General features: G+C 47.0%; 1 protein-coding gene across 1 annotated transcript; it reads left to right on the top strand.

The window, feature by feature from the left end:
• Nucleotides 1-646: 646 nt before the first annotated feature.
• RHOU (ras homolog family member U) lies at nucleotides 647-8,841 on the top strand. The gene is made up of 3 exons (XM_056852518.1): nucleotides 647-941; nucleotides 3,751-3,809; nucleotides 8,384-8,841. The coding sequence occupies exons 1-3, from the start codon at nucleotides 647-649 to the stop codon at nucleotides 8,837-8,839; spliced, it is 810 nt and encodes a 269-aa protein (XP_056708496.1). The 3' UTR covers nucleotides 8,840-8,841.
• The last annotated feature ends 3,929 nt before the right edge of the window (nucleotides 8,842-12,770 follow it).

The raw sequence follows: 12,770 nt of genomic DNA, 5'->3' as shown, positions 1-12,770 counted from the left end.
TGGCTCACGAAACCTCCACCCTCCCAGAAAACATTTTTGTTAGTCTTGAAGGTGCTACTGGACTCTTGCCCTTTTCGACTACTGAAGAAGTGAGCTGTGGCTCCCGAAAGCTCACACCCTCCCAGAAAACATTTTTGTTAGTCTTGAAGGTGCTACTGGACTCTTGCCCCTTTTCGACTACTGCAAACAGACTAACACGGCTCCCCACTGTGAACTTTTCCCCATCCAGATTCTCAAAACTCTGCACGGGGGGGCTTCTGTTTGAGTTTTGAGACCTCCGATGGGGGGAAACGCGCACCTACGGGCTGAACGGGAGGCCTCCAGAGCGCCGCCTGCCGGCCCCGAGCCTCTCCCGGGGGCTCCTCCCCTCCCCTCCCCCGTATTATGTCATCTGGAAGCAGAGAGCCCGGCCAGGCTGGGGCGGCGCGCGCATTGTGAGCCGGGGAGCGGCGGCGGCGGCGGCGGGCAGCGCGCAGCAGGCGGGCGACGGCTGGAAGGCGGCGGCGTTGCAAGAGAGCCTGGATCTGCGGGGCAGGAAGAGCCTGGATCTCCGGGGAAGCCCTCGCTGCTTGACCCCCCGCGCCTTGCTCCCCTGCCCCCGCGGAGCCCCCCGCCCTCCCGGCTCCCCTTCCCCGGGGCCAGGCGGATGCCGCCGCAGCAGCAAGAGGGGGAGACGGGCTACATCAGCAAGCCGCTGCCGGCCGGCTGCGAGGTGCCGCCGGTGCCCCCGCGCCGGGTCCGCGGCGGCCGGGCGGCGGCGCTGGGCGGCCGCGGCCGGGCCGGCGCGGGGGGCGGCGGCGGCGGCGGGTTCGAACCCCGCCGCAGCGTCAAGTGCGTCCTGGTGGGAGACGGCGCGGTGGGCAAGACCAGCCTGGTGGTGAGCTACACCACCAACGGCTACCCCACGGAGTACATCCCCACCGCCTTCGACAATTTTTCAGGTGAGAGCGGGGTGGGTGCGTGTGTGTGTGGTCCTGGAGGGAGAATTGCATGGGGCTGCCCCTAACATCCCTTCCTTTTTTTTTTTAAATAAATGTTTATTAGTTTTTATAAGAAAAACATAACAAATCCTAAGTCACATAAAAAGGAAAAAAAAATACAAAAGGAGCACTTATGCTACAGTTTTGCATCATCTGTTGTAACATTATAGAAGAAACAGTGCCCAGATGGTGGGTATTTGGGCATCCCTATTCAAGGCAGGCTTGGGGTCAGAACGCTGCTTTGGGATCCAACCGGTCAGCTTGGCTTCAGAGTCTGACCCCCACCCCCCCACCCCCCCACCCCCCCACCCCCGGTTCTCCTCTGAAACCCGCTTCTTGTCGACTTTGAACCTTGCAACTGTAGAAGGGGCGGCTCCCCTTCTGCTGGGCTTCAGCCTGGGAGAGCTGCGTTTCCCCTTTGGTTCCAGGGTGGTTGGAAGTGGAAAGGATCTGCCCGGGCTGCAGAAAGGGGGCAGTGCTGGGATTGTGAATGGAGCCCCCTGACTGGGGAAGGGGCTGCATAAATCGTAAAATCAAAGAGTAGGGAAAATCAAAGAGTAGGGAAAGAAGCAATAGATGCTTGCCTGGTCTTTCATGGAAAAGGAGGGCGATGGCTCCTATTTCCAGGTAAGGCATATAACGATCACAGAGGATAATCTCGGTTCCACTCGGAGGGCCGTTGGAAATGGACAGCCCGCCTAAAATACACCCTGCGTTGGTATATTGACTTGTGTAAATGCACTTTTAAAAAATGCAGTGTAGGTCATACTGTGCCCTGACCTGGCTGGGCCAGGCTAGCCTGATCTCGTCCGATCACAGAAGCTGAGCAGGGTCCGCCCTGGTTCGTATTTGGATGAGAGACCGCCAAGGAAGACCAGGGTGGCTGTGCGGAGGAGGGCACTGGCCAACCACCTCTGTTAGTCTCTTGCCATGAAAACCCCCCAAAGGGGTCGGGGTGCGACTTGACGGCACTTCACACACACAGGTCATTCTGTACATACTTTGGAATATTCGGTGCAAGATTTACAAACTTGCAGATCTTACCCTGGACTGTTGGTAAAGAAAAAACTTGGTGACCCCCCCCCCCTTTCTGGTTTAGGATCTATCATGTTTTGCAAGCTGTTTCCAACTGAAGGCTAGAAAATTGATGTGAATAAAAAAAAGAGGGAGCCAGCGAATTCTAACTGTAGCCAGTGCTTTTGCACAATTTGGCCTACAGTCAGATGTTTATTCTGTAATAATGAATACGGATCACAGTTCTTGAGTCGACTGAGTTAGAGACATCTCTGAACTCCAAAGCTGTTCTGAATGTGCAGAGCCCATGGGTAATTTTATTCTTTTTCCAAGACATCACCCACTTCATGCAAATCCTCTTCAGTGTCTCATAATCCTGATCCCTTTTTGCTGGTTCAGAAGGAAGGGGGAAAGCAAGTCCCTTTCCCTTCTCCTCTTCCATAAGTTTAGATGGGCCCTGAGCTCACGGAGAGCCGGTGGTGAAAGGATGGCTCTCTGTTGCCTGCCTCGTGAATTGTTGTAATGTAATAACCCCTGTCAGCCCCCCCCCCGATTTTAATAAGGTTGGTGGGTGTCAAGTGGGAAACTGCTGGGTCATCAGCTGCTGGCTTCCCTCCTTTTGGGACAGCATCTCAGCATCTCTTCACGTCATACAATAAAATGCCCCCTTTTATTTTTCATCCCAGGTTGACTGCGTTTTTCCTGTAGTGTGTGAGGTGCATTCATGTAGCTGACAACGTAGAAAACACATGTATGAGAGTCCCCATCACTTGCCCTTTTCAGGCATGCAAAATATTTACGTGTGAGCTTGTTTGCTCTAAGGTGTAATGCTCAGTTCTGAAGTTACAGGATCCTGTATTCCACAAGCCGCCTAAGCTAATCTACTTCAACCAGTATGTCAATAAATATGTAGGATGCCCTGTTCTACAGGGGTGTTCTCAGAAATGGCCCATTAGGGACTTACTCCCAAGTTGGTACGCAGAACACAGCAGCCTTAAGCTGATGAGAAACCGGAGTGGTTTGTGGTTTAGTGCCAAATGCTTGGTTTCATAGTACAGGAGGACCAATCCAGCCATAACTTTTTGGGTGTACATTATCTCCTTGTGCTAACTGCAATTAGTTTTGCCTTGTAGGCAAAAGTCATAATTTAAAATACCTGCAGGCCACAAATGTTGCAAACTGATACAGTCAAGCAATAAATCTGCAATCTTGCCAAGAAAAAAAAGCACAATTTTCTGTTTAAATAGTAAGGAGGCCCTATGATGGCATAATAAAAAGGGGACTTTTAGCAGCCGGTGATCACTTGTGGTTACGTTAGCAGCCTAGTTTTTCTGGAATAATAAATTATCTAGCCAGGACTGAAAAGAGTGTGGAAAGAAGAGCTTCCCAAATATTTGCATTGTATTCTCTGTCATTTAAACCAAGGAGAGCTTGGGGGCTTCCTTTGTGCCAGGTCTTTGGAAACACAAACGTGACAAGGAAATTAATCCTCAAGCAAGGGAGGGGGGAAACTACACAGGGTCTTTGGGATGGCTTGATTTGTACAATGAAAGCCCCTTCATTTAGTGATTTGCTACTTCTGCCACGCAGTGAATTAAGAGAGCTCTGAAGAGCTCGGGGACGCCCAGGAGTTGAGGACAAACTAACTTCTGGTTCTCTCAGGCTGTTAAATTGGTTCGAAGGTAAATGAGAAATGTGAGCAAAGACATAATTCTTCACTGATGGCTGTCTCATTGGCTGTTTCTTTCCTTTTCAGCTGTTGTGTCAGTAGATGGTCGACCAGTTAGGCTCCAGCTCTGTGACACGGCTGGCCAGGTTAGTAAAACTCCTTTCATTTAAATCACTGCTGTATATCTAACTGTGGAGGGCTACTTTTCTTGTGGATAGCTACATCACCACAATGGGGCTATTCACTGTCATGCAGCATTCTACAAACCTGCAGTAATCCTCAGATTTACGGGAAAGTCTTACATTTTTTAAAAATTGTTCTTTTTTGAGTAATACTCCCAAACTGACCAGTGATGTGCGCAGCTGTCAGAAGAAGTGAATGACTGGATTTTGCTTTTTGCGTACCATTCTGGGTTGCTACAGCGAGAAAGAGGGCTTGGGAAGGCTGTAACAACCCAAAATGGTGCATAAATATTGTGATGGTGGTGGAGATGTGGCAGCAGCCAGGATGAGATAAGAGGGCAGTAAAGAAGGCGAGGAGAAGGAGAGAGAGGCAAGGAAGAGCTGGGGTGGGGGTGTCCAGGAAATTTGCCCATCTCACTTTCTTGTAACTTTTCCTTTGGCCCCTTGCAGCTTTCCCACAGCCTTCCTTATTGATCCCGCATACTTTTACATATGTCTCAGCCTCCTCTCCTGGGGCTTCTCCTGTTGTATGTGGGGCTCAGTGACTGCAAGGTAACAAGGATGTAGCAATGTCGGAGCTACCAAGGATCATAGAGTAGGAGCCCATGTCAACAGTGGCTTGTTTCCCCAAGGAAGATACTAGCATGGGGAGAGGATGCCACAAGGGTTCCTTCTGCATAGTCTGGAGGTTTCAGGCATTATCCAGAGGTTACAGGAAGAAGTGCTTTGTTGACATATCCATACTGCTAGGACCATCTGAGTACCGGCCAGTTGCAGCTTGCTCTTGCTTTGCTAGCTGGTGAGGGTAGGAGATGGTGTGCCATTTGTGAGTGAAAGAAAGCATGTTTCAGTGTATATGACCATGTAGAAATATATGGGCAGGTGAATTTGGCAGTGGCCCATTGGCTGATTTTAAAATTGACACTGTAGCCTCTGACAATTGAGCCCCTGATCTTTGCAATGTATGGCAGGCAGTGTTTTTTTTATCTCGCAAAGCGATCTCACCCGAACTTGTTCTGCTGCCTCTTACACAATGCACATGGAGCCCGGGCTGGCTGCAACATAATTGAGCAGTGGGTAATATATTGCCAGAGTCAAAGTGCTTCTTGTGGTCTCCCTTTCCAGTTTGTTATGGAGAGCCTAGTGGGGGTCATGAATGCTAATGACGTCTTGATTCTACACCTATTGTTTTTGTGGCCTGTAAACTGGAGATAAGAGATGAGAAAAGAGCCCTTGATTATCCAGGGTCTTCCTTTGTACTCCTAAATCACCTTGACCTCTGATTCTACTTCTCCATCATCCAGGCTCCTGCCAGTTTCAAGCAACATGATGTCATCAGTGTGACAACTCTTGCAATTGTTACTTTCATGCACGCAAGGCCTGATTGTGCAGATTTTTTGTAACTGCAGTTCTTGTAGGAACACAGAGCAGCAGGGTGGCATCACTCAAAGCCGAGTGGTGGGGATTTTTGGCTCTGGCCTTGCTTCCGGAGGGGGGCTTAAGTCTGGGAAACAAGTGAGCTAGCGAAGCTGGCTTGCCTGACTTCTGTCTTGTAAACCACCATCTCCCATTGCAAGAGCCCCAGAAAGAAACGTAGCCCAGTGGAACAGAACTTGCAATGCTTTCTTTGAATAAGTTTTGAAGAACCAAGCATCCGTGGCTCTTCAAAAGCTTTCCCAGCCTCAAGAACGTATAAATTAACATACAAGTTGTGTCTGGGCAACAAAGCATTGACATGGGAGGGTTCTTTCCAACCGTACTTGTTCTTTGCCCTTGTTAATTTAAGACCCTTTGAGAAACATGCTGAATTTTAATTAAAAGGCCTCCACAGCTGAGGCAAAGCCTATCTGTTGGGGAGGCTTGTGTTGGTGTGCTTTTATTCTGCTGTCAGCATGACAGCGCAGTGCGGAGTTGATCTTTGCTTCCCTGTGCTTTCTTCGCCTTGCAGCCCTTGAAGCCTCTGTGATCTGCAAGAGTGTGGTGCGGGAAATTCTCTCGTTGCTCAAACTTGTTTCATGTCATTGGCATGTGAAGGGTGTCAAGTGTAATTCATTAAAACGGGCGGCAATGATAAATCTGAATCTAAAACAGCAGGTTCGCCTTCTGAAGGACCAATATTTATTTTGATGTCTTCAGCTTGGATGCTCCTTCTGACTGCTTTGTGCGAGGTTTTCCCTGATCACAACATCAAAGTTTGTCTCCACTGTCAATGGCTCAGTCATATCAGTCCAGCTCCATATCTTCTTTTCTCCCATGTCCTCAACAAACCAATCAACCCAAAAGTTAATAAATATATATATATACATTAAATAGTTCAGATAAATAAGATTGCAGAGGAGCCGAAGGGCCATTTTGGCCAGTACCCTCTGTGCTTCAAGAGAGGCCATCCACCTACCCTTCCCTTATAATCACAAGCACAGTAATTGCTCCTGGCAGAGGCTGTGTGCCCAGTGAGCAAAGAAGTTTGAGATAAGGAAGTGGACCAAGTTGCATGATGGCAGCAGGAACCAATCCACCAGGTCAACCAGTTGTAAACACTTGAACGCATAATAGGATAGGACTCACAATAATGGGTTTAAATTGCAGGAGGAAAGGTACCGGCAGGAAACCACCCCATAAAGTCTGCCTAGTAAACGTCGGGAGGTGACGTCACTCCATTGGTCAGGAATGACCTGGTACTTGCACAGGGGGCCTTTACCTTTTTTGGGACTAGATGGCCTGTATGGCCCTTTCCAACTCTATGAATGTATAAAACTTCCTTATTGAGTTGACTCAAACCATTGGTCTATCAGGGTCAGTACTGGCTGGCAGCAGTTATTCAGGGTTTTAGGTAGGGTCTTTCACATCACCTAATGTCTGATCCTTTTAACTGGGGATGTCAGAGTGAGGACTGAATGCAGGACCTTACATGCAAAGCAGATGCTCTACCACTGAACTGTGTTCCCCCTTCTCAAAGCTAAACATAGGGATGGACTAGTCTGCCTTTAATAATCAGGAGTCAGCCCCTGACCAAGAAGAAAAACCCTGCTCATTATCAGTATCGTACACGGTCTTTGGTTGTAACAACCCCTCAAATGCCCAAGAAAGGGGGAGCAAGAACCCTGAAATGAAATGATGGGGTTGGAAAGACGTCCTCCCTGTGAACCACATAGCCAATAGACCATAATGGGAAATGGTGGCTTGTTTGTGCCCTCAGAAAACAGCCTTAGCGTTGTGCCTTGTTATAGTTTCAGTTTTAAAGGATGTGCTAACCTATGTAACAAATTTATGCTGGAAATCAGATGTATTAAATACTTCTGGTACACCTGCAGAATTCTAAGCTAAAGAGGCCAGCCTTTCAGTCTCTGTTCAGAGGAGGAAATTTCTGTTCCTGTACTTAATAGTTCCCTGTTTTTAGTTCAATCTGAGTTCATCTTTCTCCCATGATCACATGATCAAAAGTTCTTCCATAATAAAAAAAAAAACACCTTGCCTGCAGAAAGCTTGCCCATCAGGGAGAAGGCCACTAGCTTAGTCTTCTTCCTGATTTACTACTTTGTTAGGTGCAAGCAGGGCCGGCGCCAGGCATGTTTGTGCCCTAGGCAAGGCTAACTACTTGTGCCCCCCCATTGCTAACCAATTTTGAAAAACAGATGTCTTGTAGAAAAAAATAAAAGCACAACATGTTTTATAAGATGTTACAATTAATTCTGTTCCATAACGTTGTGGTGCTTATCCTAAAATAAAATATATATATAAATTGTCAGTTGCATTTCTTTCAAGAAACTAATTTGTTTAAAAACTGTGCCCCTCAGGCCAGTTCTGCGCCCCTCTGAGGTCTGCGCCCTAGGCGACCGCCTGGTTCGCCTAATGGTAGCACCAGCCCTGGGTGCAAGGAGTACGATTCAACTCTCTTTTGAAATTGTTCTGAGATATTTCTAATCAGTATATGTACACAAACTGAAATACATTTCCTTAGGGAATGTAGGAAAACATGATCATTCCTTAACAGCCCATTCCTGAGAATTGGGCCGAAAGTCTTCTGGAGGCAGCGTGACCGCGCCGCCAGCGTAAGTGCGTGTAATCGTGCGATTACACGCACTTACACTGGCGAGGAGGCCAGTCCCGCCGGCGGCTGAGCGCCGCGGGACCGCACCTCGCCCCTCCACCGGTGCGGCCACTCCGTGCCTCGCCCCTCCACCGGTGCCTGGCCACTCCGGTTAGGCATCTTCCTATCCCGTTTCGGCCCTGGCCACCACCGGCAAGAACGGCGTTGCGCAGGCGCAGCCTCGCTGTTTTCAATGGGGCGAAAGGCCCTGTTAAAACAAAAAAACAGCTGCGAGTTGGCTTTTTTCCCCCCAGCGTACGCGAAACGGCTTAGGAAGAGGCACCGCTGCGCCTCTTCCCCACCATCTCCGCATGCCGGATTTTCAGGAATGGGCTGTAAGTGTTCAGGAGTTGGTTTTTCTCCCCTGGGGTTGCATTGTGGTGCTTTGAAGGCACTGTTGTCACTGAGTTCACTGTCTCTAGATATTCACGTTGCATTTTCTTTTGCGCAGGACGAATTTGACAAGCTCCGGCCACTGTGCTACACCAACACAGACATCTTTTTGCTGTGCTTCAGCGTGGTGAGCCCTTCCTCTTTCCAGAACGTGAGCGAAAAGTGGGTCCCTGAAATCCGATGCCACTGCCCCAAAGCCCCGATTATTCTCGTGGGGACCCAGTCGGACCTCCGGGAGGATGTCAAAGTCCTCATTGAGCTCGACAAATGCAAAGAGAAGCCCGTGGCAGAGGAGGCCGCCAGGCTCTGTGCCGAGGAAACAAAAGCCGCCTCTTACATCGAGTGCTCCGCTTTGACTCAGAAAAACCTCAAAGAAGTCTTTGATGCGGCCATTGTTGCTGGCATCCAGTACTCGGATACCCAGCAGCAGCCAAAGAAATCGAAGAGCAGGACTCCGGACAAAATGAAAAACCTCTCCAAGTCCTGGTGGAAAAAGTACTGCTGTTTTGTATAGTACAATTGGCAAAGACTTCAGCGACGGCACTTGGATGCCGGGTGCAATTAAAAGCTATATTAGCTCGAAAGTCATCTCGGGAGCGCGCAGACTAATCGACATGCCCGCATATGATGCCGATGGCCTCCACTGGAAGAAGAGATGCAAAAATGTGAGGGAGCCTGTCGCTGAATGTCAGGCTGAGGGCTTCCACCACTGGAGAGAAGAGTTCCTTGGTGCTTGCTTTCTCGGCAAAATACAGCACACCCCATGTTTGGGACCTTAAAAGCTGTACTGAGAACTTGACTGGTCACAGAAATGGGAGGAGCCGGAACAGAGGCCTTTGCTAAGCAGGCAACTTGGAAGCAACAAAGGACGACAAGGAATACAGATGGATACTTTTTTTTTTAAAAAATGTGTGCCTCTTACGACAGTGAGCTTTAAAAGCTGCTTCTTCCCTGATACCCTTCTCGGTCTTGTGGTCTTCAGATGCATTCTGGAAACATCTTTCGAACTAATGAATTAACAGCATCTGCGCGCAAATCCAAAATGGGTTCTTTTCTTACGGTGATGTGCCTACTTCAAGCACAGTGTAGGGATGTCTTAACATGCTAAGCTGCTTGCGTATGTAGTTTTGTTTGTAGACCTCTGACTTGCAGGTCCCTTTCACAGGGTGTAAGGTGCACACCTGGAGAGTTATTTTTAAACTGTGATATTCTGAATAGCAACAGGCTCCTTTCTTTCTTTGTAGAGACCCCACAAAGGATGGTAAATCCTTTGGGGTTTTTTTTTTGTTTTAAGGGGATGCACAAAATGTCAGTGAAATGCCACGTAACATGCATGAGTTCTTTGGACCGAGGCCCTGTACTCATGGTTTTTATATGATAATTTTTACTATCACATTATTACAGATAGGTGCCATACAATGACACATCTTGGAGGCTGCTATTGTCTGTTACATGTTCATCTCATCTTTCCTCCAAGGTGCTCAGGGTAGCATACCTCCTCCGTTTTATTTCCACAACCTTGTAAGGTGACTTAGGCTGCGAGACAGTATCTGGCCCAGTGAGCTTGACTGCAGAGTGGGGATTAGAACTCAGATCTCTGCAGACAGAGTAGCCTTATCACTTGAATTCAGTACTTGTTCATCTAGACCAGGGGTCTCCAACCTTTTTGAGCTGCGGGCACATTTGGAATTCTGACATGGCATGGTGGGCACAGCAACTAAATGGCTGCCACAGGAAGTAGAGCCAGCCACAACATGATTGCCACACCTTAATGTCAGTGCCTGTCCTTGTGCTGTGGTGGCAGCTTCTGCCATAGCAACAGTGCTAAAAATCTGCACAGCCAATCGGAAGCCTTGCTGGGCAGAAGCTCTGTTTGGCCCCACCCACTTCCTAAAAACCCTTGGCGGGCACCATGGCACCCACAGGGACCACATTCGGGACCCCTGATCTAGATTCAAGTCCAGTATCACCGTAGAGAGCAACAACATTTGGGGGATATAAGCTTTCGAGAGTCAACTTTATACCCAAGAAATCTTGTTTGTCTGTAAGGTGCTACTGGAGTTGAATCTAGCCTACTACACACCAACATGGCTATCCTCTGAAAGTAGTATTTGTTCATGTAAAGCAAATTAGGATGTAGCAAGTTCATGACTCCACAGCTCTAATCCAGAACTTGGAAATCAATCCACCGAAGCCAATAGACCTTCCTTCTAAGTAAATGTGTATAGTATTGGGATGTGTAATTACATGGTTATCTGAACTGGCCTTGATTCAAACACACCACTTTTCCCTGCCAGTTGTCACATAGCGGCTGAAAAATTGTGGGGGAAATGCAGCCTCTGGAACAAAACGAACATTGACACACCACACATTTTGGTGATTGGATCCCTTTTGAAGCCATGAAGGAAACCCAATAACATTGAGCAAATTTCATTAAATGGATTAACCACATTGAGGACAAAGGTAGGCAGGCCATCATGGGGCTACTTCTACAAAGTATTTAGCAACCTTAAGTTAAGCAGAGTGAGTGCGCAAGCCTTAAGTTCGTGGCATGAAGCTGTGGACATTGCAGAATGGAACTTGCCTGCTTCCCCCTTCTGTTACAATCCATTGATTCTCCCCCATCATCAATTTTTTGTTCCTGGGGGCCCGTGTATCCTGACTAACAGCACAGGGTCAAAGTCGGATGCTTGGGGGAGGAGAGAGTTGGTGGAAATCTCTGTCCCTTCTTGTGCAAACAGAAATGCTTTCCATCAGAGGAATGGCATGGCTGGATAAATACCACTGACTCTTCCCCCCCCCCCATTGTCGGGAGAGGGTTGGAATGGCCTTAGCATTTATTCCAGGATAAGCATGCCTTTATACTGGAACCTGATCTGGTGGAAAGGTGGCATTAAAAATGTTTTATATAAATAATATACTGTGGGGAATTTCTCATATATGCAAATGAATCAAATCCAGGTAAACTTTTTCATGCAGTTTCAGTTTATTACCTTGGCTCTTGTCCGTGGGATTGTCCCTGTGGAATTTATTAGGCACTGCCTGATAACCCCCCCCCCCAGACCTCTGGTTGCCTAGTGGCTTAAAAGTTTAATGCTGGAATTTGAAACATTTTTTCACCCGCAGGGAGATGCTTTTAAAAAATTGATGCCTAAAAATGGGATGATGGATCTTGAATTCTTTTTTCCTCCCAGCCATAGTAGGATATGCTCTCTTTGTTAATGTTGGTAGTACCTTTAAACTGGCAGCTGCCTCCCCTTGCCCTATTTATTCAACTGCAATATTGCATTATATCTTTAATACATACAGTAACTGTATACCATGGACAAATAAAGGTAAAGAATAACCCTCAGAGCACACAGTTCCTTTCAGGTGGAAATGGTGAGAGATAATGAAATGACTTCAATGTTGATAAAGTTTGTAGTGTGATTTAAGCAATGAATAATTTCTGCTGTGCTTGAGATGGGTTACAGTTATCACTTCTTATAACAAAGGCCATATAGGTCACAAAGAGGATAGGAAAATGAAATGCCAAAAACACTAGTAAAGGTTATAAGGGAAAGGCGGGGGTCAATAGAATACATTCACAATTCAATATACCCTGCATAATCTGTCCATATTGGTTCCTAATCTGTTTTTAAAACCTCTTCCTGGATTGCATTACATGTTCGTTATCATGCCAATGTGTAATTTCCTTCAGAGATGCCAAGTTTAATATCATTAAATGAAGCTTCAACCTTTGGAGGTGTTCTCCTTCTCCAGTGTACTGAAATGAGTCTTTGCTATTACTAAGGCTAGTGAAGAAAAGCAGTTTGGGCAGAACTTCATTTGAAACCCTTGGCTGCATATCCTAGAAGTCTCATAAAGCAACTTTACTTCTAGCATATCTCAAATGGATACTGACCCAATTGAACAATAAGAGCTTTCTAAACAGACTTGGGCCATATCTAAGCCTGTGATTAACAGAGGCCTTTTCCTAAGGATCTTGTTAGTTAGAAAGTCTTGATGAAGTCAGTTAGAATGCTGTTCCTGACCTACTTAGAAAAAATGTTGATATATAAATAAATCTTGGAATATATAGGACTGAAGTGCCATGAGCTACATATATACTGCTGAAAGCTCCAAAATGCAATGGAAACCTTTATTGGAGTGAAACTAACCTAATTCAATAAAAATGTGTTGGCTCCTGCATTGCAACAGCCTGGAAAAAAATCAGTTATCACTGCTCACAAAACTGTACATATGGTAAGTAGGTTGCATTTAGTCAATAATATATTCAGAATGGCTAGAAGTTAAACATCTGGGTTTCTGGATTCCTATAGACTGATTTGGTGTTATTTTGGATGTATGGATACTAATTTGAAAGTGAAGGCCAAGATCCCCCACCCCTCCAAAGCTAGGGTTACCAACCTTCAGTTACTCTGAAGTGAAGTAGACACAGAATG

Source organism: Euleptes europaea, chromosome 7 (genome assembly GCF_029931775.1).
Source record: "Euleptes europaea isolate rEulEur1 chromosome 7, rEulEur1.hap1, whole genome shotgun sequence".
NCBI classification, from domain to species: Eukaryota; Metazoa; Chordata; class Lepidosauria; order Squamata; family Sphaerodactylidae; genus Euleptes; species Euleptes europaea.
The sequence above is the reverse complement of the archived record's forward strand: the minus strand, read 5'-3'. Positions and strand labels throughout refer to the sequence as shown.